Source organism: Gouania willdenowi, chromosome 13 (genome assembly GCF_900634775.1).
Source record: "Gouania willdenowi chromosome 13, fGouWil2.1, whole genome shotgun sequence".
Taxonomy (NCBI): domain Eukaryota; kingdom Metazoa; phylum Chordata; class Actinopteri; order Blenniiformes; family Gobiesocidae; genus Gouania; species Gouania willdenowi.
Window position 1 is genome coordinate 13490059 of NC_041056.1, and position 27617 is coordinate 13517675.

General features: G+C 36.4%; 2 protein-coding genes across 4 annotated transcripts; both read left to right on the plus strand.

Annotated features, from left to right (window-relative positions):
* Positions 1–507: 507 nt before the first annotated feature.
* Positions 508–8719, plus strand: map6b (microtubule-associated protein 6b). 2 transcript variants are annotated; one of them, XM_028465718.1, is made up of 4 exons: positions 508–1539; positions 4225–4438; positions 4895–4943; positions 8317–8444. In XM_028465718.1, exons 1-3 carry the CDS (start codon positions 866–868, stop codon positions 4937–4939), a joined length of 933 nt encoding a protein of 310 aa, XP_028321519.1. In that variant the 5' UTR covers positions 508–865; the 3' UTR covers positions 4940–4943; positions 8317–8444. The 2 variants fall into 2 exon arrangements, with proteins under 2 accessions (XP_028321519.1, XP_028321518.1); XM_028465717.1 differs by lacking the exon at positions 4895–4943 and having other exon boundaries at positions 8317–8719.
* Positions 8720–12420: 3701 nt separating this feature from the next.
* On the plus strand, positions 12421–20139 carry LOC114474486 (histone H4 transcription factor). Of its 2 annotated transcripts, none has more exons than XM_028464850.1 (10): positions 12421–12706; positions 12800–12978; positions 14365–14594; positions 14674–14782; positions 16083–16235; positions 16335–16409; positions 17671–17791; positions 18489–18627; positions 18757–18881; positions 19262–20139. In XM_028464850.1, exons 2-10 carry the CDS (start codon positions 12828–12830, stop codon positions 19689–19691), a joined length of 1533 nt encoding a protein of 510 aa, XP_028320651.1. In that variant the 5' UTR covers positions 12421–12706; positions 12800–12827; the 3' UTR covers positions 19692–20139. The 2 variants fall into 2 exon arrangements, with proteins under 2 accessions (XP_028320651.1, XP_028320650.1); XM_028464849.1 differs by having other exon boundaries at positions 12421–12686.
* Positions 20140–27617: the final 7478 nt, after the last annotated feature.

The following is a 27617-nucleotide window of genomic DNA, read 5'->3' on the forward strand; positions in this document are numbered from 1 at the left end:
AAAAAGATGTGTTTGGTTCTCCCATCTTTTTCTTTCTTTTTTTGAAATTTAATTTAATTGTGAAAATTTACCAAATCAGACATCACACCAAATGAGAAACAGTGATAATAATACTTCTGCTGAATACACTTCACCATTGTCTGAGAGTATAAAGGAAACATGTTAACTACTGTAAAATGTTCTAAAAACTAAAACAGCAAGAGAGTAGTCCTGTCCATCTACTCCTTATTTATGCCACACTTACAACTGTCCACCTATAGGCTCAGTGAGCTGTCAATCACCTGGGGGGCGGTCTCTAGCTCCGCCCCTGAAAGGAATTTATGTTGAGATGTGCAAATAAATGTACAATCAAAATTAAGATTGTCATTGTTTCTCATCGCTTGTGTACTTTTTTTCCCCCATTATGTTCATCACTTATCAATATATTTTGGTGTACATTTTGCCCATAAGGCAATAGTTAATTAATAGTTAATGGCCTTTGTGTGGGACATGGAGGAGCGTCTGTCCTAACATGGCATCCTAAGGGTTAACAGTGACCCCCTCCCTCCATGCTGAGGATCTCAGGTGATGGTTCACAGTGCACACACACACACACACACACACACACACCGTGCACAGTGCAGACCCGGGGCAGCTCACACTAAATAGTGGGTGGGGTCGCTGTGACGCGCATGCAGGCAGCAATGTGCGCTCCTCGGCTACTCTCAAAGTCCTGAACTCAGCTCACACCGTGCACGAGGCGTGCACGCTCCTCTGCTGGAGACGTTCGGATGAACTACATCACGGTGGAAACTTAAAGAGCTCAGGTTGTGTATTTGCACGTTTCCCCCCCCCCTCGCCCCTCTTCATTTGTCCGTCGTGCACCATGGCATGGCCGTGTATTACGCGTGCGTGCTGCATCAACCGCTTCTGGACCGAGCTGGATAAAGGAGACATCGCGGTGCCTTTGGTTTACACCAAATACTCCGATGTAGCCGACGGGCCGCGTCCCCATGTGAGGCCGCAGAAGGCCGGGGGAGGCATTGCCATAGAAACGCAGCCTCATCCAGAGGAGAAGGCACCGCCCGGAGCCGCCTCTGCAGCGGCTAAAGATGGATCATCTTCATCCGTCATGCGCCAAGACTACAAGGCGTGGAGAGTCCGGCCTGAGCCTATCTGTAAGCCCCGGGACCAGTACCAGCCTGCACCGGCCCCGTTCAACAACGTGACCCAGTACCAGAAGGACTACAAGGCCTGGCCTATACCGAAGAAACACGACCACCCGTGGATCCCCAAGCCCAGCCCCACCTCCACCTCCACAGGGAGCGGTCAGCAGCTGGAACATGTGGCCGCAGAGGCCGACAGTGGCCTGGAGAAGAGTGAGATGGAGGAGAAAGTCCAGGAGAAAGAGGTGATGAAGAGGAAGGTGAAGAAGGAGCCAGTATCAGAGGTGAAGAGTGAAGAGGTGAGCGCAGAGCAGAAGAAGAGCAGAGCTGCAGCAGATGCTCTGAACAGGCAGATCAAAGAGGTGATGGTGATGTCCACCTCCAGCAGCTACAGGTAAGTCATCCATCCATCACCCATAGGACATGTCTCCATAAACCTCATATTTAGGGGTTTAAACTCTACTTTTGTTACCTGTAGTATGTCTACGTCCTCAAATGAAGATGTGTGCAGCTCCTCCTAAAGCAGGAGTCCAACTTCTTCTCGTCCAGTGGCCACATAGCTCAGATCTACCCTTCAGAATGACAAGAAACATCATCTTTACAACATTATTAGCTAATATTCAAGGTTCATACATTTTTCATGTAAAGATTAGCCCTCGACAATATATCAAGAGTCAAGATATTTTGTGATTTCTGTGTTGTCGATTTTGAAAAATTACAATATATTCAACATATCTATATTTTAAAGCTAATTTTGTATTAAAATACTTATTTTCGGAGTTGCTGCTTTCACTGTTTCTCAGAACAGTATGAACAGCACAGTATAGTGGATTTCTGACTCAGACCTTCCCCTAAACAAGCCACTCATTCACACGTGCTGTCCCCTAGAGGAGGTGTTTGTTAATAAATGTGCCTGTGTAGCATTTTGCGTCAGGAAATTCACAACATAATTGTCTTTCTGGTTCAACTTTATTGAGTTAAAAATATTGAGATTTATATTGTATATCGCCATTTTCAGAAAAAACATCGAGATATGATTTTTGGTCCATATCGCCCAGCCTTAATAAAGATCATATTTATAATTTTGGGAAAAAAAATGCATTATGTAAATAATAGTTGGAACTCACTATTGCCGAATGATCAGCTTTTTCCCCGTAGCTACTATCTGACAGGCCGTCAGTGGGACGTGACCTCACACATAAAGAAATATTGCACTATTCTAAAAATCTAAAATGGTCCAAAACAGATCAAATGAATGGAAAATGGCGTAAATCTGTTGTTGCTGTTGTGCAATGTGAGGAAGAGGATTCAGACGAGCCGACATGCTAACAGTTACAAACGACACTCATCAAAAGGCGAAACAGAAAAGATCTGCGTGCTACACGATTCAACGTTGATGAAGTTCCAGGTGATGGTGATGCACACGAGTGTCATCTCACAGTGGGAGTTTCTGCCTCCGTGACTGATCAACGTTAGATATTTGCTAATAGCAGTGTCTCCCGTTTCCTCCCGCAGTGACAGCCATGCTGATACAGCCAGATAAAGGTTGCAATATTGATTTTATTTTCCTCTTCCAGTGAGTGCTACCCAATCAATGCTGTGCATGAGTGAGGGTTACCGGAGATGTAAATGGGGCGTAACCTGATTTCTATGCACAGGCTGCCTCCAAAGTGAATTATCAATACATGTCAGACGGTTGTAATGCATACGCTTCATTTAGTCTGAAATGTGGTGTCGTTTCTTTTAAAGATCACGATTTGATCAATATTTTTGATATGGAAATACAATTACAATCACAACGTACAGTGTTGACTGTTCTTACCAATGTGAAAAGATACAAATACGTCTGATTTTGACACCATTATATTTAATTTTAGTCATTTGTATCCCGCAGCATAAATTAGAAAGTTTAGTTTACTTCTAAAACACCAGATACAAATGTTGCTATCTTGCAATTTCAGATTTCATGTTAAAAAATAACATTTTTCAGTACTGATGGTGGTGGTGAAAAAAAATCAATTCATCGTGATTTTATTATTGACGATTATAAATCGATTTTAAAATTGAATCAAATAGATAATCATTAATAATTGAATATCAGTTTGTAATCAAATGCAGACTTCAGTAATCAGAATTATTGATCCCTAATACAGTGCTTGACTCAGTCATAATTAATGCCTTGTTACCGACAGTGAACAAATGATTATAAACTGCAATAAAAACTACTACAGGTTTATTATTCGTTGTAGCAATAAAAAATGCTTCGTTAATAGTCGACATCACAATTTCTGACTGTGGTTTTAAATCAGGAAGTAGCCTCTATGTTGCTGTGAAACTCCTCTGAACTTTGATTAAACTAGTTTTAAACTTGATTTAGGGCTGGACGAAAAAAAAAAATGATTTAATCGATATATTGAATTTGTAGATAAAAAAACGATTTTTATTTAGCCAGTCTCCTCTTTGTTTACATGTGTTTACCCTTTGAGTAGGCTGTATGTGTGCCACATGTGTGTTTAAGTTTTTATTCGCACTATGCTGAGATGCTAAGAGTTTATTATTTTTTTAATTGTAATGTTATGTTATAAAATATGTAGTTATCTGATTTCTTAATCAGAAAACTGTGAAGTTACTGTTGCACTTTTACTTAAACCTGGGCTAAAGCTTAAAATTGTTGAATGACAGAGCCTCATTTACTGTTTATTTTGGGATTGTTTTATGGATTTTAACTCTTGAAGACAATCACAGCAATAAAGTAAAGTTGCACTTTTGACATTTTTCAAGTGCATTGAAAAAAAAATTGAAGATCGAATCGTAACTCGAATTTTTCTTTAATAAATTGAAGATGTTTTTTAGGCAAAGTCGCCCAGCCCTAACTTGATTCATCTTTGCAGTTGTTACTGTTATCGTATATTGGACAATAGGTTTCTAGAACTGGGACTCGGTTGTCATTATTGATTCATTGATTATTTTTCCTAAGTTGACCCAGCTGTAGAGAAAAGGACAGAAAACATGAAAAATTATGTTAGCGTTTTGTTTTGTTTTGTTTTGAAGCTAAAAATACCATAATTATTGTTCTCAGGACTGAGTTCAAGGCATACAAGGATGTGAAACCAGTGAAGCCCATCAAAGTCCCTCCACAGTATAAACCCCCCGGGGAGGAGACCACCTTGGAGACCAGCTACAGCGCCACGTACAAGGGGGAACAGGTGAAGGCTCACCCCACTGACAACAAGCTGCTGGAGCGTCGGAGGATACGCAGCCTTTACAGCCAGCCGGGCAAGGAGCTGGCCAAGGTGAGGGGTGGGGTGGGGGGTGGGGGGGGCATCTGAGAAATACTGATATTTGTTCATAAAATGTGTGTAGAAAATAATTCACTGTGTTCTTTTAGTGTATATTATATTTATGTCACATCACTTTGTCTGACTTTTGACACATCTCTGTTGCATACACGTTTGATTTTTTTTTCATGTAACTTCACATGTCGTAGTCTTACCTTCAATACTATTGGTTTATTGTCTTGGTTAATTGTACACATCACTCAACCAATAAGGAATTACGACACTAAAATGACAGTAAAGTATTGTTTAGAGTTGAAACCATGTTCTGACCCTATTGAAACGAAACCAACTCGACATGGCAAACATATTTTTCCTCACATTAATGAGCTGTAATGACTTTCAAACCTTCTCAGAGTGTTTATCTGCCATAGTGTGTTGATCTGGCCACTCCCTCCTCTCTCATTCTTATAGGACGTCTCAGGGACTGAGAGCAGCTCTAATCTAAATCTGCTGTAGTCAGGTGTGTTTCCTGTTTCTCCCAGAAGGCATGGAGGCTGGCCACAAGTCAACCAAACACTAACACGATGCACACACACACACACACACACACGGTTTGCATCTCACCTTATATATCACTCAGTTCTTAGCTGCGATCCTCGCTCTTTGCCCATTTTTAGCAGTTTTTGCAGAGGTGCAGGATGAATGTGTTACAAACACACGCTACAGCCAAAAACAAACAAATAAGGTGAACATGTTGACAACAAACAGAGACATCGATGGCTGCATGCTGCCAGTACGAGTGAAGTAACCCTGCAAATGATTCTAGCTTTCTGAATTTTCTCACATTCATTTTAATATTATACAGTATTCAAATACCAAATTATCGTGAACATTTCAAAAGCTTTTCGTCAACGTTGTTTTTATGAGACTACGGAAGCAGATTAGGGCCAATTATGATGGAGAAAATCATTTTGGACAAATCGAGAATGAAGTCGAAATGTCGAGATTAAAGTTGAAATGTTGAGAATAAAGTTGAAATATAGATGTCTCGATACTTTTTCATTCTCGATATTATAGCGATATTGCAGCCTTGCGTATCAACCGATACAAATATAGATCCGATACGATATCAGCCGATACCAATATAGATCCAATACAATATCAGCATGGATCATACATACTTTTATTACTTTTATATATATATAATTATTTTGTAGTGTGGAATGTTAGAAAAGGCTTGATCAAGTGATGTTACTCAAACAGAGAACAATAGTCAGCAAATATGAGAAAAACCATAACCAATTGGTTACATAAATGTTAATCTTCAACATAATATCTACAGTATTCTACAATTGAATAAAATAAATAAAAAATGAATTGCAAAAAAAATAAAAAATTTGAATTCGATTTTGGGTTTCAGGCTATCGGCTCGATATCCGATATCGGATCCGGACACCCCTAAATATAACGTTGTGATAAAAGTCGAAGGCTTGCTAATGAAGTCAAATCTATGGAAGCTGACGAGGGCCAATTCATTATATGACAACAAACAACAGATCGTGGCGTTAATCTATACTTCAAAGTTCGGTTTAATAACAAAGAGATTCTTTCTCTTTTTGCTCATAAACACGGCGTTGTAATCTCTGTAACGACTTTGAAGAGAAATGACCAAAAACATAATCCGTTCAGATGGAAAAAACAGTCAAGTTTGGAAGACGTGACGCATTCAGTTCGTCGGTGGCTATTGAGAAGCTACGGAAACAGATTAGGGCCAGTTTTAATGGAGATTGTTGTAGTATATGGTGAATTGGCCCTAGTCAGCTTCCATAGATTTGACTTAAATATCCAATCTTCAACTTTTATCAGAATATTGTATTATGAGTTTATTTTGAAAATTTCAACTCTAATCTTGACTTTTCGACTTTATTCTTGATTTGCCCAAAATAATTTTCTCCATCAGAATTAGCTTTAATCTGCTTCCGTATGAGACAGTCTGCGAATCACAATTGTTTATCTTGTTTTATTCACAAATTTTTACTTTTTTCTTAAATTCCAGTGACAAGCCAGTTCTTCATTTGCAGCATGTGCATCTGAGGTGTGTCCTGGAGGACCACAAACCCGTACGTTTTAGACAATTTCCGGCTCCCACTCACGTATTTGCAAGGAGACTCTTCTAAAGTGTGTTGGAAACGGGAGATTTAAACATGCGGGATTGTGTCCCTCCAGGATTGTGTTTGGATACTTCTGATGTACATGATCAAGTGTTAATAATTACGCAAAAAACTTAGCATGTTTTAGAATTGTGTTGCTTCTTCTGTTTAGACAGGATTGCTGTGATGTCTCCATTTCAGCCATACTCACTTTGAATCATCTCACATTGAACCATTCTCTGGGCTCATATGCCCAGTGTGACATTTTAAAAAAAACTTATCACATTATATCACTTGTTTTCTTCACTTTCTGTATGGAAATGTGCAAATATGTAGCTCAACTAGGGAAATAACAGCATCTCACCTGCAGTAACTTCAGGACCCACCAGAGGGCATCAGTCTACACTTTGCTTTTCACTGGTTAAATTTTAACCAGAACAATGTTTGTGATTTTCATCTTTATGATTGCATTTAAATCCTTAAATCAAATGGTAATGAAGACTGCACGGGTCACCTATGGAGGAAACTCACCAACCATTTAGTTTCTGTATCATTGCACTAACCACACCATGCAAACATCACCTTGATACGGTGTCATTTGCCTGAGGTTTGATTAATTTACTAACAGGATTACGGGAAAGGTGTGTTTGCATGCTGATGTGTTGATGGGGGAAGTTTTAAAGGAGTAGCTTTGGAAGATGCACTTTGAGTTTTGGTTCTTGTACAGATGAACAGATAGATGCAGCTCAGTGATTTATAGTTGCATGTCTTAAATTAGATGGATGTGGAGAAAGTAAAGATTCAATACCAGGAAAACAAAAAAAAAAAAAAATCACTTTATAATATATAAAGAAGAAGAAGAAGAAGAAGAAAAAAAGGTCATTCTAAGTCATTTCACAAATGGCCCATGCACTTCTTTACTCGTGAAAAACTAATAAACAATAAATGATTATAAGACACAGAGGCAAGCTACAATGATCTCATGTAAAGGATTTTCATTATCCGTGAGTGGTGAAATAAATGTTTTATATCTCAGGAAAGAGTCATCTTCATACTATGATTTAAAACAAAGATCATATTTTTCATGCATTCCTACATGCAATTATAGAGCCACTTAAAATAGTAAAAAAAAAATTTGTTTTGTATTTCAAGAGACTACTACCCACAAGCCAATGCATATATGTGAGTAATCATTAGTGATTTTAACAGTCTATGTACATATCTCAAAGCTGATTCAATTACAGACATATGCAAAGTTTTTCACATGTTCCAGCCCCAAACCCGACAAACCTTTTTCTGATTCTGAGGGTCTGGCATGTCCACCAGATAGGATGTATAGCAGATATTTTGTATACTCTATGAGTTTTATTAGTGTACCAAATTCATGTTGCCTATGTTGGTGTATTTTTTTACATATTAGAAGCTGAAAATGGAAGAAAACTAAGGACGCACAAAAATCGACACATACCCCCCTCACTAAATTGCCTATATCTTAAATATTATTCATCGGAAACTAAGACTTTACATTGTGCTTATTGAATTATTAAGGAACAATTGGTAAACATTTCAGAATTTTTTAGGATGTCCCCAAAATGAGTTGAAATGACTTGGAATTCGAACCTATAATCACCTGATTATCTCTGCAAGAAATGACACAAGTGCATATTCACAAAAGACTCCACTATTCCTTTACCCCTACGTTAAGTGGAATGTGAGATTTTTCACTGATCTCGTCTCCCTCAGGTGGACAAAAGCGTGTCTCGACCCAAACCCAGAAAGACACCGACGTCAACAACAGGGAAGATGCTGAAGAAAGCCAAAGAAAAGCAGATTTTAAGCTCCCAGTCAGGCAAGAAGAAGCTTTCGGGCGGAGCTTCAGACGGGAAAGCAGATGGATCCGTCACAAAGAAGAACAAAGAGATCAGTAATAGACTGGCTGAAGCCAAACAGTAAAAGTAGCTACTTTACACTATCGTGTGATCCAAGGCTACGTGGTGAATGAGGCTGATTTCTTTTCATTGGGTTTTTTTTGTCCTTTAGCTGTAGTTTTATTCATCTGTTGGTCACTTCTGACCGGGCACTGATGCTCTTTGAATAATGCAATTAATTTCACTGTAAACTATGCCTTTGAGTGTGTGTGTGTGTGTATGTGTAAGAGAAAAACAAATATTGATTCTATTCCGTTGCACTGAACCTGCTTTATATAGTTGAAGACATCATTTGCACATTACCTTATCTAATTTCTATATAACACGCGTTCTTAAAAGAAGCCATCAGTGCACATGCAGTGTGTGGGAGGGTATTTCTACCTTTTGTCTGAATGAATGAATGACTACTAACTAATTTTATCACTAAAATGATTGTAACAACAACGACAAAAAAAAGAAAGAAAGAAAGGAAAAGATGACGAGAAGATGATTTGATCAAAGTCATGGGACTAATTCTGTTCCATGACTGGGTCCTAGTCATCATCGTGCCTCTGTTCTTTGGTCCTGGTTTTCATTTCCACATTCTGGATGCTATCTGGCTCCATCAGTCTGGTTGCTGAGAAACCAAATGAGCTGTAATGTAATTGCCACAGCTTGCATGCAAGGCCCTGCTTCGGTGGAGTAGCAGTATTTTAGCAGACTAACGTAAACACGCTTGTAAATTGAGCTTTTTTTCAAATAGCATGCATGTGTAGAATAGATCGACGCTCAGCAAACTGATTAAACTCCTAGAAGCTGTCCATGCTGTCTAATAAACACACCAGCAACAGTTTTCACTCACAAAACACTCTTCTTCAACTTTGAAACTGGTGCAAATTTCACCGTTTTATGTACTTTAGCATTTTGTGGCGTTGTGCTACTACACTGTCTTCTATCAACTGTGATGTAGCTGCAAATATTTAGATCAGATGTGTCAAACTTATTTCAGTCCAGGGGCCAAAAACGGAGCAGATTTTATGCGTGAAAGTTAGTAATTTAATCTTTATTGTGCTCTATTTTGCACTTCCATGATAAAATATGTAAGGCACTGATCATATCTAACCAATAAGTTACATACTGTATATCAGTCCCTGCAGGATCTTTACTTTCAATTTATTTGATTTTGTGGTCAATTTTTATGTAATTTGGGGACATTTTGTGAGATAATTTGAAGAAAAAGGCAGGATTTTTTAACAGAGTTCTTTTAACAATTTGAGATTAAAAATGACTTCCAAATGTGAAAATGTAAGCCCTGCTTATACTGTGGAGTTTCATTTAATATTTTTTTGTTTTTGTTTGGAGATATCTAAAACTGAATTGTTTGGTAAATTACATAATAATTCATGTTTTTACTGTCTTTTTATTTTTTACTTTCTCCTGTGGGCCAAATTGGATGGTCTAAAACAGTGGTGTCAAACTAATTTTAGTTAGTGGCCAAATATGGACCGGTTTGATCTCAAGTAAGCCGTAGATTACAGGTGTGGGGGGAAAAAAAAGAATTTTTTATATCATTGTGCCCTAGTTTTCAATATCAGTTTAATTTACTTTAAAAACATTGATTTTGTCTCCAGTTGTTGTGTAATTTTGAGGATTTTTGTGCCAATGTTTGTGAAAAATTGCAAGATTTTTAGTTCTTTCCACATTTTGAAATTCAAAAATGACTGCATTCATGTGCTAGAAACAAAGAAAACATGCAAGTACCTTAAAATATAGTGAAGTTTCATTAAAATTGCTGAATTCGTCAATCTACAACTGGATTATTTGGTCCGCAATAATTCACGTTTTCTCTGACATATTAACTTTCTCCTGCAGGCCCAATTGGATGCTGTAAAGGGCCAGATTTGGCCCACAAGCCTTGAGTTTGACACGTGATTTAGATGAATACACATGTAGGGTTAAAAAAAAAAAAAGGACGACGCCCCACAAATATCACAGAGCAGCAGCTCTTCCCTCAGAGCCCAAACATGGGCGTCCATGCTTCCCCTTATAGCTGCTCAGTGTGTTTGTGTCTGACCTCTGTGACCTGCTGCTTGAGTGCATCAAGTCTTTTACCCAGCAACTCAGCAACTGCTGTGCACTCCAATGGTGCTATTACTCCCATCGTGTATGTGCTCTCTCACGTGTGTGTGTGTGTGTGATATCAGACTAGAGTAAAAAGGATGATGTGACAAATGTGTCAAACCGCTGCAGATTTAATGTAATGTTGTGCTTGTAGTCGCTGCTTTGCTCTGAATGAACTCTTAATAAAATAATGGCACAGGAAACTGTTTTCTTGCGTCGAATGTAAACATGCACAACATGTAGTACACACAACGAGAAGTCATTGTTAACAGATAGACATGTTTTTGAAGCCACGGCTCACCAAATGTTGAGACTCGTGTGACTTAAATCTACTTAAAATCAAATCCATCAGCGAGAATAAAGCAGGACAATTAATAGGCTTAGTTTAAAACGCACTTTGTGGCTTCAATTTGGTTATATTCCTGTTGAAAAATGTTTAAATCACAAATACGATGTTTTTTATGAATATATATCAAAAACAATCACTGTAAAAGACAGAAAAAGCATTAATATTGCTTTGTTTTTGTATTGCTTCTGTCAGGGGAAAAGGATTTGAGAAATGATTTATTATTATTAGCAAATTAGTTTGTAAAATAATAATAGCAATTTTGAAATATCAGACACAAGGACACACTTGTAAAATAGATTATTAATCACAATGTGGTTTTCCTGGGTAAATAAATGATGATATCTTTATTTTTATATAGCGCTTTAAAAAAAACAAAACAACAACAACCTTAAAGACACTTTACAATGAAAGTACAGATGATTAAAAAAAGAGTTCATGTAATAATGAAAGTTTTACAAGCCATTGTAATATTAAAAGTCTTATGATGGTTGTAAAAAAAATGGTATAAGACTATAAAATATAAGTTATCCTAAACCCTTTTTAAATATTTACACCATTTTATTGGGATTGCAAGCAAAATGTTTCCATTAACTACATATTTTGCCCTTGATATAAAAATATACATTTTCTTAAATTCCTCATTATATAAATCAAGCAGTGTTTAATCCTTTTTGTGTCTTTGTGTGCTGGTGGCTCTTTTCTGGTGAATCAGGTTTTCTAACAGAAGCCAGCATGAATAATTCAGTAGTGATGGGCCCTTGCATTAGCAGAACAGCATGAAATATTGAGTAAGGAATAAGCATTGGCATCAGAGCTGCTTTTGCCTCTAAAAAAAAAAACCATCAACATTGCTTTATTATCACAATATTTAAAGCTGCTAAATGAGGATCAACACAAATTCTACTGTAATTTTATAGCAAGAGGTTTTCATCATCATGAAGCACTTTTGTGCACAAGAAAATGTGTTCTATTCCTAAAAACTACATTGTTAGCCTGCATTTGGTATTTACATCATTCATTGGCAGCTTCTATAAAGACTTGATTTGTTTAAAAAAAAAAAAAAAAAAAAACTCAAAATCAGCATTTTTTTGTGCATCCTTGGATGAAATACACACATTTTAAATTTAAATTGCAAAATGATCGCCCTTTCCCCTCTTTTTTAACCTTATATTTGATTTTGTATCCTTTTAAGACATTAAAAATAACATTTATTGGGTCTAACCACCCAAAAAGTGGCTTTACATTTAGTTTATAAATGTCTTCTTTCTAATTGTTATTCTCTTTGACGTTATTTCACGAGCCGAACTAAACTATATGACTGTTTCAAATTGACACTTTTACACAAAAAATATAAAAAACTATGACGAGGAAAACGTGGCATTATTCTTCAGAACGGCAGAGGGCAGCATTCGCACATGTTTTATCAAATTAAGATGACCAGTTTCCGGTCTAATACCGGAAGTAAACAAAAGCAGGCAAGCTGAAGGAGGGAAGGACATGACTAGTCAGGTTAATTTTTTTTTTAATCAGAAATAACGCTTTTAAACCTTTCTTGGTCACACATAATGGATATTAAAAAGTCTGTGGGCCAATTTTTAGTTCAGATGTCCATGTTTTATCTTCATGTTGCAAAGTTTTAGAGATAAATGAAAACGGAGAGATTGCTGAGTTGTCAGAAAAAGGCAAACTATCTGATTCAGAAGAAGTTCACCTGCTGTCTACTACACTTTGTGCTCGTAAGTATTTAAGTTCAAAGGTAATTATTAAGGCACTGTTAAATAAATTTGGCTTTTCACTGTTATTGGCTTCTTGGTAAATCTGTTATCTGTGTGTGTTTATTGTGTAACAGATTGTCTCCAGCAACACACACCATCATCATGATGAACACGAAGAGACTGGAGAACTTCCATGTGGTGTGTGAGTGGGACTCCTGTAGCTTTGAGGGCCACACCATGGAGGAGCTCAGCGACCACATGTCCCTCCACCTCAAGGACTACCTGGGGGACAAGGACACCCTGGAGGAGCTGGGTCAGTGCACAAATACTTTGAAATGGGGTTGCACGATTTTGACAAAAAAAAACCTAATTGCGATTTTTCTGACAGATATTGCGATTGGATTTAAGATTTAAGATCCAAAATTTGTATTTTTTTAAATTCCGTTTTTTTTTTTGTTGTTTTTTTTTAAGAAAATTTGTTTTTAACTCGTGAGGAAACAATATGAATACTAATAAAACCATAATAAGCGACCCCCGAAACATTTCCCCATTAAAAAACCCCATCTTTTTCCTCACGGGGACGGCGTTTCAACCCGATTCTGTTCATTTCCACATTCAACAATAGATTCCGTTTTCATACCGTTAACGTGTATTTTAGTGTAGTTGTTGTTCGCGCACACAGACTCGCTGCAGCGCATACAAGGTTGTGTCTTGTAACCATCTCTGATTGGCCAGCAGCCCAGGAAGGCGGTTCTTGGCAATTCCGATTGGTGAACATATATATCACTCAGATGATGGAGACGAAAGAAAAAACGTCAGTGTCTGAGGTTCGGTTATCGTAGTAGTGAAAACCTAAATATTGATGCGATTAAAGTTAATCGTTCAGCCTTACTTTGAATTATTTCTAACTGACATTTTAAAGCTTTGTGCTTGTTATCTTGCAACATGGATTCGATGGAAGAAACTATTTTATGATGCAAATTTTAGATTTTCAACCTCACTTTTGAAAGACCTGTGTTTTATTTGCCTGGTCACTCAGATCCGATGACCACAGACATGATCGGGCACTTGTTGTCGATCATTAGATCATCCTGCCTTTTAATATAAGGCTAAACCCAACCTCTTCTGTTGTTTTAAAATCTCGTCTTAACTTAACATTTTTACATTTGGCCTTTAAATTAAGTTTCAGATTCCACCTTTTAAGGATTTATGTCTGTGTTCCTTTCTTCTGTGTATTATCTCTGTGGGTATCCGTACATCGCTTTAAACAGAAGCTGTTGTAAATAAATGGTATATGGTACATTTGAATGTATTGTTTCTGTATTGTTTTCTGTTGTTAATATAAATGCTATGTTTGATCATCTGGTGTGCTGTAACACAATTTACGAATTGTTGGAAAAATAAGCACAACAATGAAAATTAAAAATAAATAAATAATAATAATAATAAAAAAAATTTAAAAAAAAGGAAAAATAAGCATAACGCTTCAGCCAGCCCTTTTCAGTCTGACCTCTGTAATTAGAATTATAATCTGTTAAAGCTGTATTATTTTTGTGAGATTGCTGAATCTGTGGATTGAATTTGTAAGTGGATTGTTTTGATTCTCAGACTGAAATAAAAAAAAAAAAAAAGAAAAACAATAGATAAAAAGAAAATACAAAATGTAAAGCCCATCTACCTTCCCCCCCCTCCTGATTAGATGAGTATGCCTGTCTCTGGAATGGCTGTGGGTTCCTGTCTATGGGAAGCCGATCTGAGCTGGAGATCCATGCGTACTGTCACAACTACCACAGTAAGCTGAAGTTTGTTGGGTCCAACCAGCTGGAGTCTCGTCCTGACCTTCCTGCCTGCAGCCAGGACCTACACAGCAACAGCCTGGTTCCTGAATGTTCTGATGGCTTTGTGTGCCAGTGGGAGCACTGTGATGATGTAGGTGTCTTCATATTCATACTTACATTAAATGCCTGATTGGACTAACAGAGTTTTTTTTTTTTTATGTCCCCTACAGTCTGTATTTAATAACCCGGAGTGGTTCTACCGACATGTGGACAATCATATAGAAAGTGCGGAGCCACAGACTCTGTCACACCAGCAGGTTCTCTACTGCCAGTGGGCCGGTAAGACAGAACTAGGGGTGTACATTGCCATGAAACTGATGATACGATACAATTCATGATTTGCATGTCACGATTAGGGATAGACCAATATGGATTTTTAAAAGTTTTTTTTTTAGGGCCGATACTGATTTTTTTTTCCCATCAGCCTTAGCCAATGACCGATACGGACTGCCGATTTTCTTGAGCCGATATTTAGAGCCGATGCTACTTTTTCTCTCTCAATTTACATCATAAAAATTACACAATGATAATAACAAATGGTACGAGTCTCAATTTTTTAAAAAAGGAACATTTATTGAAATTAACAAAGATGAGATAGAACGTCAACAAGTAAAAAAATATAACAAATATTGAAAACAGGTGATGTACAACAAGAAAAAAATTATTTCTGCTCTCTGTAAATAATGTGGATAAATAAATAATGTGTATCGGCCGATGCCGATACACGTAAAAAGTGCAAAAATCGGCCGATGTATCGGCCTATCACTAGTCACGATATATCCCACTATATCTTGATACTAAAAAATAAAATATACATCGTGATACATTTATTTATTTTTTCAACTGATGGTCTTTCTTTTTTCTGAGTTATATTTCTTTGTTTTCATCGCTGTATTTACTATTGTTGTTTTAGCCTGTAAAGGGTCTTTGAGTTTCTTGAAAAGCGCTTTGAAATAAAATGTATTAATATTATTATTGCAATATCACTATTTATAAATTTCACTTCTACAAGTGCAAAATGGTATGAAATACAATTTCTTTAATCTCTTTTAGACTTGCAAGAACAAGTAAACTGTAACTAACTGTAATTCAAGAACAAATATCAAAAACATGTTTATTAATCTGTGAAATTACGTTTTTCAAAAAAGTTTAACTTTTGCTTCTACAACAGATTCTGATTCTGTTAAGTTCTTAAATTCTTAAAAAAAATAGTAGCCGCATACATCTATATAAGTTCCCAGTATGTTTTATTAAAATAAAGTGCAATCAACTTCCAAGCTAAAATGCATTGAGGAGTGAGATAGTTTAACGAGATCTGATGTGCTGCACTGACGCCTAGTGACCGGGAGGTTACGTGCTATGGATATATTAACGCAATTAAATGTTTTTTCTTTGTTAAAAAAAAAAAATATTAAAAAATCAATTTGGACATTTTCTGGATTGATACGATAATCGCGCAGTGAAATATCGCAATATATCGGCGAATCCATTTTTCTTACACCCTTATGGAGAGCGATATAAATTGATCACCTTTTTTTTATTATTATTTTTTTAATAAAGTTTCCTGTCTGTGTTTCAGGTTGCGACGCCTTCTTTAAGATCCGGTACCGTCTGAGGGAGCACATGCGCAGCCACACTCAGGAGCGAGTCGTCGCCTGCCCCACGTGTGGTAGTAGTTTCTCCAGCAACACGAAGCTCTTTGATCACCTGCAGCGGCAGGCCGCGCCTCTAGGTAAGACTCACTCTGTCACCACGGGAGGTTTTAGCCATAAAGTTGATGCTATAAAGAGTGTCCATGTGTGTGTGTGCGTGCGTGTGTGTGTGTGGACAGAGTCTCTGATGTGTGACCACTGTGGCAAAGCCTTTCCAACTGAGAGACTTCTGAGGGATCACGTCCGGCAGCACGGTGAGAATCAAGTTGACCTTATGGCTCGGTGTTGATGATCCAACGCACGTTTGAAAGTCTATTCAGTAAATATACAGTAGGGCTGAACGATTTTGGAAAATAATCCATTTGCGATTCATTTATTTTTTTTCCTCAATATTGCGATTGTGATTTAACATGTGATCATTTTTTCAAGGGCCTCTTGTCATGCATTTTTCAATGGACACCAGCAATAAATCAATCTGTTTCATAATAAACAATTTCAGATTTATTTAAACTTTAAATAAATATAAAATATAAATGTTAAAGCACAGTTTACAACAATAAATCAAACAAATCTGTGGCTTTACCTCTTCAACACACGTTTCATGAAACATGTAAACATGTGGACTGCACTTCTTAAACTCTCTCTGAACCTAACAGAGCAGTTTATAAATAAACCTAACAGAGCAGTTTATAAATAAATAAAATAAACATATATATATAAAATAATAATATCCAGTCAGTACCATCACACATACTAAAGTGCAGAAAAAATGTAAGGAGAACTAATATCTGCTTTAACCAGTTGGATGTTTTTTTAGGTAAATAAAAATTTCAAATTATTATTAAAAAAAATTGCGTTGTATGATATCGTGATAATATCGCAAATGCAATTAATCGTTCAGCCTTAATATGCAGTAGATTGTAACAGGTAAAAATATTTTTGTCCCTAAAGAAAAACATATTTTTACAGCATCTTCTCAGGTTAAAAACAAAATATTTTTCTTAGTTTCCTCCGCCAACGAGGTCATGTTTTCAACAGGGTTTTGTTTTGTTTTGTTTGTTTGCCTGTTAGCAGGATTACATCAAAAGTACTAAAAGGATTTTGACACAATTATAACAAAAAGATAGACCTCACACCGTGGAAGATGCTTACATTTTGGAGGAGATCCAAATCAATATACTGTTTCAAAAATCTAAATTTTAAAAAATATCATGTGTTCAAATCAGACCAAGTTTTATGAAATTTGACTCAGTTGTGTTGGATTTCTGGATCAGGTTAGATCAGGATTGAAAGAAAAATGTGAGTGTCCATACATTTTTATCTACTTTGTCATTATTAATGGGAATAGAAATTTAAAATGTGAATCATCATCGGCCAGATAACAGTGAATATTTTATTTGGTGCGTATATCTGTTGCTTAGTGGATTTGTTTGGTAGCTGATGATTATACTTCATTAAGGATGTGAATTTGATCAGTTCTCTTTTTTTTTGGTTTTTTGTTCCATTCCCACATAGTGAATCAGGTTAAGTGTCCCTTCTGTGACATGACGTGCACCACGTTAGCCGCTCTAAAGATTCACATCAGGTTTCGTCACTGTGACGAGCGTCCGTTCCCGTGTGACTTCTGTGACAAGAGGTACGGCCTTCATTTCTCCTGATTAACCCGTTAATCTGTCATTAATATCCAACGGTGATATTAAACTATCGTCATTTCTTTTTGACACTAACAAAATAGGAGATTTGAAAAACAGTATTTTCATCATGTCATGTCAGCTTTCCTTGTGGGTTTTGTTGTTGTTTGTTTTTGTTGCTATTTGCTCTTTTGATATTAAAATAATAGTATATTCTTTGATTTGATATCTAAAGCCTAAACATACAAACATAAAGAAACATTCTGTTTTCACTGCTTTCTTTTTTCATCTTGCTAGGGAGAAATTTGTGTTGGACAGAGGGATTTGCTACACAGACAATTCAAACATTCAATCATTCACATGGTAAAAAAACAATCAAAATAATAAATAGACATACTATTACATTGCCAAGAATCAGATAAAGTGCATACTAGTACTTACAAGTACTCAATGCATTGCATTAACACCTGATATCTGACTTCTGCCCGTCCTGGGAAATCTTCTCATCTACCTTCACCTTCCTTAGATACTTATCATTCAAAATACCTGGTTCCTAAAGACTTCAACAATGATAACAGATTAATTTTATCATGAATTATGTACCAGAAAAAGAAGAAAGAAATCTGTATTTGTCTGGTTATAGACTGTTTTTTGGTTTTTGTTTTTACTCAATACAAGATTTCTTTGTGATTTCTTTCTCAGATTTAAGAACCAGCGTGACCTCCAGAAGCACACGGAGGTTCACAATGAGAACAGTGCGTATCATTGCACTGTGAGCGGCTGTGATTATTCCTGTCAAACATTCCAAACCATGAGCCTCCACTTCAAGAGGGTCCATGAGGTGCGTTAGCAGCAGTTGTAGCTGTAACGCTGCACATCTCAACTAGTTATGTCATGATATCCATGGATTTAGGGTTTTTTTTTGGTGCTTCCTGTTGAACTGACCTCAGTCGATGGTGTTTTCCAACAGGTTGGAGGTATGTCCAAATACAAATGCCACCTCTGTGATAAAGTGTTCTCCTGGTGTTACACTCTCACTCTTCACCTGAGGAAGAAGCATGAGCTCAAATGGCCTTCAGGTCATTCCCGCTTTAGGTAAAATACACTTTTTTAAAAGTTAAGATATATAAATATATTGTATAATTAGTAAATACATAGTTAAATGAAACGTTGATAGATCTTAATCTTTAAAAATACCCTTTGGATCCAAAGCAGCGCATATTGATGACTTCATGTGTACTTCCGGTTTCTTCAAAATACAACGTCATGTTGTATTTTACGTCCTGAGGCCGTTGAGTCTGACGACTTTTCTTTTTAAGCCTGAGGCAGTGTCATTTGATGGAGGTTTTGCTGAGTCATGAGTCCGTTTGGTCTGATAAATGAGTCCTATCATGCCCACCGTACAGCAGTCTACATTCAGCTGTGTATCCTTTCTTAGTAAACTCAACACTACATGTTTGTTCTAATCCCACCAGATACAAGAAGGATGTAGATGGCTTCCTAAAAGTGAACATGGTGAGGTTTGAGACGGTCGAGGTGACCAAGGAGATCATGAAGAACATGGCCAAAAAGCCACAAACGCTTCGTAAAAGCCAGAGATCCATCGGCAAGAGCAACAGAATCGATGACACAGCAGAAAGCAGCCCCAGCTCTCCCACTGGATCCTCCTCACCTTTCTCCACCTCCTCCTCGTGCTCCTCAGAGGTGTCCGGAGAAGAGGACGAGTCGTGTGAGCCGAGCCCTAGAGGAGGAGCCTCTCCTGTTTACTGTGTGATGAGCAGCATCCCTCACACTGAGGACCAGGATGTAGAACCCCAGCTGGACCCCCAGGAAGGAGGAGAGACGTCTGGAGCCGTTCAGACTCTGACAGAAGTGGCCAGGGGTCTGGGCATGGATGTGGTCTAACACTAGGAAGCATTTTATTTTATACGTCCGAGATGTTGCGTTTTTAGTTTTATTGTTGTGCTTTTTAAATACATTTTTGATACAAACTGGAACTTCTTATTTGCCTTTTTTGGCATTTCATCGTAATCATCCAACCATCCATTCATCCATCCATCCATCCATCCATCCATCCATCCATCCATCCAACAAATATATTATTTTTAATTGAATGTTCATTTTTGTGTTACATTTTTTTTTTTAGCAATTTATTTATCTGAAGTATTTTTGAGTTGACTGAATATCACAAAATATTTTTTTATGTTGATGGTTTTAAGACAATCAAGACAATATTTTAGTAAAATTCGAGTTTACTAATGTAAGTCAATTAAAGCAACAGTGTAATAAGGTTTATAACTCTTTGTTTAAGACGTCAAATTATATTTTCAGGGGAAAAATGATGAGATTTTACACTAAGCTAACATACAAGTTATTTTATACAGGTTGATACAGAGTGAGTTCTTTAGCTAGAAATGACACATTTTCTGCATTTGAATTTGAAGTAATACGTGTTTTTCTCCTTTAGAAATTCTGCGCTTTTATAAAAATAACTCGCATTTGTTGGATTAACTTGTGAGATCAAATCTTCAGAATCAGAGTCATGAATATTTAAACTTCTAAGTAGCAGATTAATGAATGTGATCCTGCTGTGACAATCAGGTCACACATCTAATATTGTGCAGTCGTATCTTTACATCCATCTATTTTCGGACGCGTTTGTACCTGTTTTTTAGGGTCGCAGGGCAGTTGTATCTAAAGTGTCTTAATGGATGAATTACAAATTTTAAAACATTTAAATCGATTTGTTTTTTTTTATTGAAGAACAAAACCATTAATTATTGTTATTTATTAAACAAACTTTTTCCTTTCATCAGTAACAATGGTCATAATGATATGGTTTTACTGTACCATGGTACAGTAAAATGGTCCAGTCTGTTAAGAAGGGTACCCTACTGTGGGTTTCCATGGGTCCAGGATGGGGGTGTGGCCTGTTGTGGTGCTGATGTGAGTGTGTTTCTTCTCTGATGAACAGAATCTGTTTGTGTCAGAGGGAAACAAAGTGGAGAAGTTCCAATTCCGCCATACATCTCTTTTCTCTGTAGTGCAGATGTTCTGAGTGACTGACAGATGTTGAGTGTTGGCCAATCACAGTGGACAGTTGGTGCAGAGAATTTAAGCTCTTTTCTTCTTTGAATATCCCAGATGTGGTCCCACGGTGCACTGTTGTACAGATGTAGTCGATAATAACTACTGCTACTGGAATACTGGACTGAAACGTCCCTCATGCTCATGTGATGGTTTAGTCCAGAATGTGAGGATGAATGAGCTGGAGAAGAATCAAAGTGACATTCCCTCATTTCCTGCTTTAATCTTTTGGTTTTGACCAAGCTGTCACTCTCCAGCTTTCTTTTCTTTCCTAAAGCACCGCTAGCTGCTTCAGGTGTGGCCTTTGGGTGCCTACGTTTAATATTGAAAGGTAAATATTTGGTGGTTTGTTGGTGATTCTCCTTTAGATGCAGGTCGAGCTTTGCACATTTGGTTGCTTCCCTCCAAGATGTGAGTGCAGATGTCTGCATGTTAGAGAAGGTTGGATAACCATGACTTTGGTGGCTGACGGACGCCATTTCTCCACTTTCCAAATTCTGACGGGGTGATTTTTGACTTGTTAGAAAATCTGTAAAACACAGAGAGAAGATCGAGCTTTGCAGGAAAGAAGGTTGTTGAACCATCAGAGCATCTGAAGGATTTCATTCAACAGCCCAACAAGCATCAAATATAAAAAAGAGGTAAAAATATATATTGCACAAATTTATTTAACTTAACAAAATATTAAAACAGAGAGAGAACATTGTTAATTTTTAGGTGCTGAAAAAATACCATGACTATCTGCAGCTAGTTTATATTTACAGTTTACTATTCTCCTATACAACAAGGCTTTTATAAGTAAGCATCACCACCCATTCAGTTTGTTTGGGTGTTGAAATTTATCAATTTATTAACTTTTTACTGTTTTTTTTTTTTTAGTAATTTCTCTTTTTTGGAAAAACATGTTTTTAATATGTTTTATATTTATCTTTTTTTTTTCTTCTGTTTTCTGCAAACTACTACTTCCGGTAAATTTTCTTATTAACTAAATATTAGTTTCACCTGAGACATTTATATTTAGACTTAATATTTAACATTTAGCATTTAGATTTAACATTGACATTATTTTTTATTAGAGAAAAAATATCACAAGTTTAACAAATACTGCTGTAAATCTGGTCAAAACGTTTTTTAAACGTGGGTTTGTAGATAAACGTGAAAAGTTGATGTTTATTTTAGAATACGCAACTTTACAATCAGCGCCCCATAGAAAAAGCTTTATTTTGTCATTGTAATGAATAAGTGTAATGAAATTTGAGTAGCAAATCCTTGTAGTGCCGAAAATAATATAAAAAGCAGTTTAGCACACGATAAAAAACAATACTAAAAAAAAAAACACTGACAGGAATTGAATGAGTTGTTAGATATTGCACAGATAAAGGTGAGTAGTTATTGCACTGGTATGATTATTGATAAATGGTACTGAACAGGGGTAAAAAAAAAAAAAAAAAAGTGGTCATTAGTGACAGTTCTAATTGAGTATTGTGACAGTTGTTGTCAGAATTTGTGAAAAATTGGTCATTTTGTCAAATTAACAAATAAATAAATGAATAAATGAGCCCAACGCTCCTACCTGTGTATGGGTGCATCCAGGAGGCCCTGCTGTGTTGATGCTTGTGTTGGAGCCACATTGGTAATGTTGCTGTTGGACCAGCAGGAAACCACTCTCCATAGAGACTGACAGGGTTCTGCTGCATTTCCTGAAAAGTTTCCAGGCAAACAAAGTTTCAGATATCTTCTCTCTATAAAAGCAAGGAACTTCTGCATGTGTGTGTGTGTGGAGCAAATTTCTCCCCTACGCAGTATGTGTTTGACCTTAAACTTTTTTTTACAGCTTCCACATAGCCCTAGTGTGTGCATCCATCATTTTGGACTTATTTGGTGTTGCAAAACGTTTATTTATCTTTTTTATTTCGTCCCGGACAGCACATTCTTGTTTACCCAGAAGTGAAACCTATTCCGCATTTGACCTCAGTGTGAGGGGGCGCTAGCGCACCAAACTGTTCATTTACAACCTCTAATAATCAGTAGAAGAAGACCACGTGGCCACATGGTGCGCATTCAATACTTTGGACTTATTTGGCGTTAAAAAACGTGTTTTTTGTGGTACTTCCGGGTTCGTTTTTTTTTCTCTCACACGCATTTCAACAACCTGCGACGGAGCATGTGCGGCTAATGCGCGTGCGTTAGCCGCACATGAGAGAGAGAAGCCACGGAGGAGATGGAGAGAGTTCCACACGGCAACTGGAGGACAGGTAGTGACCCTCACCACACATTCATTTATAATAAAAATATTCTAAATGAGTAAAATATAACAAAAAAATAAACAATTTTTATACAAAAAGAACCCAAAACGACAACAGAAGAAAAAAAATAATTAAACCAAACAACAAAAATATGAAAATTACTCAAAATACACAAAAACTAAATATGTATACACAAAATGACAACAGAAATGCACAAAACTAGTCTACACTAAAAAAAATACACAAAATGACCCCAGAATCACACTACAATAGCAACAAAAAAACAATAATTATACGAATAATGCACAAAAAGACAACTGAAGGATACAAAAATACACATGACTCCAAAAAACGTACATTACAGAAACATACACTAAGCGAAAAAATATATAAAAATGAGTAAAAATAACAACAACAGCAAACACATTTATCATGCACATGTCCCATAAATTTAAACCAGGGAAATTGCACACGCTGTTTTACTTTGCACCCACAAATATACCCCTTTATAACACACCAGAGTATGTACACCTCTTTGTACATTCAATAGGGATGTAACGATTCACTCAACTCCCGATACGATTCGATTCACGATACTGAGTTCACGATACAATTTTCTCACGATTTATTTTACAAAATGGGAATGTAGACAAATGATGACTGAAAAATATTCCTTTTTTTGGGGGGGAAAATACTGTACTATTTTCCTTTTATTTTTTATTGTCAAAAGAATCCCTTGATAAACTATTCAAAAAAAAGCAATTTAACTAAAAATAAATCTTGAATGAAATAAATAAAGGAATAATACAAATGAAGAAGAAGCCTATTAATTTAAATTCTGGTTCAATTCAAAACTACATAATAGTTCTTTTTCTTTTTAAAAGTGCAACTGAAAATGTATTTTGTGCCTTAACAATTAGACTTAAAAAAAAAAAAAAAACAGTCATTTTACTGTGTTGACGTCAAATATTTGTTTGGACCAGCAGAGGGCGCTGGTAACCCAGTGGTCGGTTGGCATGCAGATATTCCACCAGTGAAGAAGAGATGCTATGCTAGCAGACAGAGCTAATAGAAAAAGTGATTTTTACAGATATTCACGTAATATTACAGATATTCTTTCGGTGCTAAAGATGTAAAGAATCATTTATGAGAATGTTTAACAGTAAATGGCGGCCAGAAGGAAAGTAGTAGCAGATTCCACCCGCCACGTCCGCTTCTGGAAGGATTAATATATAGTATATAAGTAATATATAGTACTGCGATTCAATTTTCAGCGCATCGATGTGAACCGTGGTACCTATGAATCGATTTTTAACTGCCTTACGATTCATCGTTACATCCCTAACATTCAATCTTCAAACACATACTCATTTGGCCATAATTGACATCTCTACTTAAGCTCCTCCCACTATATAAATACATACTTCCAACGGACACTGTACTAGTAAGGAATAATCTACAGAAAGGACAAACTCAAGCAACATGAGTATTAAGTTTTTACCTGCAGTTGTTTGAAGTAAAACGTCTTCCAGGCGATACAGACGTGCAGTGCACACCATCTCCCCTTTACCTGATAGAAAGAAAACAAAAACATTTATTCGTCATCACATTCAAAATGACAAATACTTTATTTTTAATAACATGCAAATAGAGATTTATGTCATTGTATTTTTCTTGTATTATTGTGGATTTGGGTGTTTGTGACTCACTGTTGAGCTGCTGTTGTGCGGTGCAGTAACAAAGGCTTCACATGGCCTGTGTGTTTGGATGTTGGGGTGTGAGCTGAGCTGCAGAGGGAGGTCAACGTGACAGAAGTAAAATAACATGAAGTCATGTCAGTTTAGGATGAATAATGGTAAATCAAGAAGTGCTCACATTTGTGTTTTGAGTCTCCATCTCTGCTGCAGCACAGAGGATGGAGGAGTGAAGGTCTGAGGGGTGGGAATGTTGATGCTGATGCTAAATTACACAAACACATAGGAATGTAACGATTAATCGTAAGGCAGTTAAAAATCGATTCATAGGTATCACGGTTGATATCAATTTTCTGAAAATTGAATCGCAGTACTTTTTTTAACCAGCAGAGGGCGCCATCCACAAGTGTAGGCGGCGGGCGGATTCTGCTGCTACTTTCTTTCTGGCCGCCTTCTACTCTTAAATATGTTAATAAATGATTCATTGCCCCTTTAGCACCGAAAGAATATCTGTAATATTACTTGAATATCTGTAAAAGTCACATTTTTCTATTAGCTCTGTCTGCTAGCATAGCTTCTCTTCTTCACTGCAAGATATCTGCATGCCAACCGACCACTGTGTTACCAGCGCCCTCTGCTGGTCCAAACAAATATGACGTAAATCAGTGCAATCACGGTTTTTTTTTTTTCAAGTCCAATTGTTAAGGCACAAAATACATTTTCAGTTGCACTTTTAAAAAGAAAAATAACTATTATGCAGTTTTGCATTGTTTATTATAGAACCAGAATTTAAATTAATAGGCTTCTTCATTTGTATTATTTATTTATTTCATTCAAGATTTATTTTTAGTTAAATTGCATTGTTTTGAATAGTTTATCAAGGAATTCTTTTGACAATGAAAAATAAAAGGAAAATAGTACAGTGTTTTCTATTTTTTTTCCCAAAAAAAATAAAGGAATATTTTTCAGTCATCATTTGTCTACAGTCCCATTTTGTAAAATAAATCGTGAGAGAATCGTATTGTGAACCCAGTATCGTGAATCGAATCGTATCGGGAGTTGAGTGAATCGTTACATCCCTACAAACATGTGAGCAAAAACAATAGAGTACTTTAGTAGAGTAGAGTCAAGTAGAAAATCTTGTTGAATACAATAAACTGCTTTCTTTTTTACCTTTCGAGCACTTCAATAATTACACAGTTAAACTATTCCTTAAACCAGGGGTTCTCAACCTTCAAGAAGCTAAGAATATTTTTTGAACATTTTGAGTCCATTTTTCTGATTTTTACCCTTTTTCTGCAACTACACCAAACTTGCCATATTTTCACCTTGTTTTCATCACTTTTTTGCTCCTTTTAATGCATTTTTGCTACATTACTCCCATTTCTGTCACTTCTCCATCAAATTTCAATTTCTTTTTTTCCACCTTCAAGACATTTTCTTTTCGGCACTCATAAACCCTTTCTACCACTTTTCCCACCTAATGTCACATACGTTGACCCACTATTGTCACTTTTAACCTCTTTTCACTATATTTCATGCTTATTTTCTTTCCATTTTAAACACATTCACCATGTTATGCCCATTATTTGCCAGTTGAAACTAATTGTCCCAATATTAACACTTTGAACCCTTTTTGCCACCTTCTCTGTCTGTTTTTTACCACTCTAAATTTGCAACCTTTAACCAATTTCTGTAGTTTTTAAAATCATATTTCACCACCTTTTCCACCATTTTTGGTCACTTTTAAGTTTTTATTTTATTTCTGACTAAAACAAGGATTTACATCTTTATGATGGCTATATATTATAGCCCAAATATTATAAAATTTACTGGATAACAGTGGATATTATTCAGCTAAATAAATAAATGTGGTTATCACAGATTGGTAGAACAATGGAACATCATTAGACTGACTTTATGGATGGGCCCCAAAAAGGCCCTGTCTCCACATGACTATTCTTCAATGTTCATGTCTGTGTTCAACCACCTTCAGCTACAGTGGGGGTCCCCGGTCTCTGGAACCTTTATTTTGGGGGTTGCAGAATGAAAAGGTTGAGAACTGCTGACTGACACAGTTACTTTCTACATCTGTTTTTGTTCAGTTACATATCACTTAAGGTGGTTTTAAAAAAAGCACATTGCACATGTAACACAAACTGTGTTCTGGCAGTTTGCCTGGTTGAATAATGTGCAGATGACCATATCTTATAAGACAGCATTATAGATGTTAATCCAATTGGAGAGTTTAGTGTGCCAATCCATTTAATTCATTTAGAACCAACCCGTTCCAAGGACAAATGACTAGTAATGCTGTTAGTGAAACGATAACAAAGGGATCCGCAATACAGTACGTCTGTGCAACAACAGAGACAACAAAATAGGTTTATTATCCTTATTTATTCTATCTATTATTATGTATTAGTGGGTGTAAATCACCAGTTTCATGATGATACAATATATCTTTGACTATAATATTTGTCGATACCACAAACTTGGCCACGGTTTGATTTGGATCCGATTTAGATGCCTTCGATCGATTTTATATTATTTACCATTTTACACAATCAATTACTTAAAGCTAGAAAAAAAATACCAAGCAATTTGAGATATATTGATAGATAAATAGACATTGGACCACAGACTCCTAGATACAAATCAAAGTCACTCACACTATACCAGCAATAAATGAATTGATAAATAGATAAATAAATAGGCTTTTAATAAGTTCTTGCTGAAACGTGTCAGACATTTAAATGAAAATCATTATTTTTTGAACAAAAAGAAAAAGTTTCACTGATGAT

Excerpts from the sequence above, each read along its gene's own strand:
- map6b (XM_028465717.1), top strand. The coding sequence starts at position 866 with ATGGCATGGCCGTGTATTACGCGTGCGTGCTGCATCAACCGCTTCTGG. Across the intron at positions 1,540-4,224 it reads TCCACCTCCAGCAGCTACAG|GACTGAGTTCAAGGCATACA; the intron begins GTAAGTCATCCA and ends TATTGTTCTCAG. Across the intron at positions 4,439-8,316 it reads CGGGCAAGGAGCTGGCCAAG|GTGGACAAAAGCGTGTCTCG; the intron begins GTGAGGGGTGGG and ends CGTCTCCCTCAG.
- LOC114474486 (XM_028464850.1), top strand. The coding sequence starts at position 12,828 with ATGATGAACACGAAGAGACTGGAGAACTTCCATGTGGTGTGTGAGTGG. Across the intron at positions 14,595-14,673 it reads AGTGGGAGCACTGTGATGAT|TCTGTATTTAATAACCCGGA; the intron begins GTAGGTGTCTTC and ends TGTCCCCTACAG. Across the intron at positions 16,236-16,334 it reads GCGGCAGGCCGCGCCTCTAG|AGTCTCTGATGTGTGACCAC; the intron begins GTAAGACTCACT and ends GTGTGTGGACAG.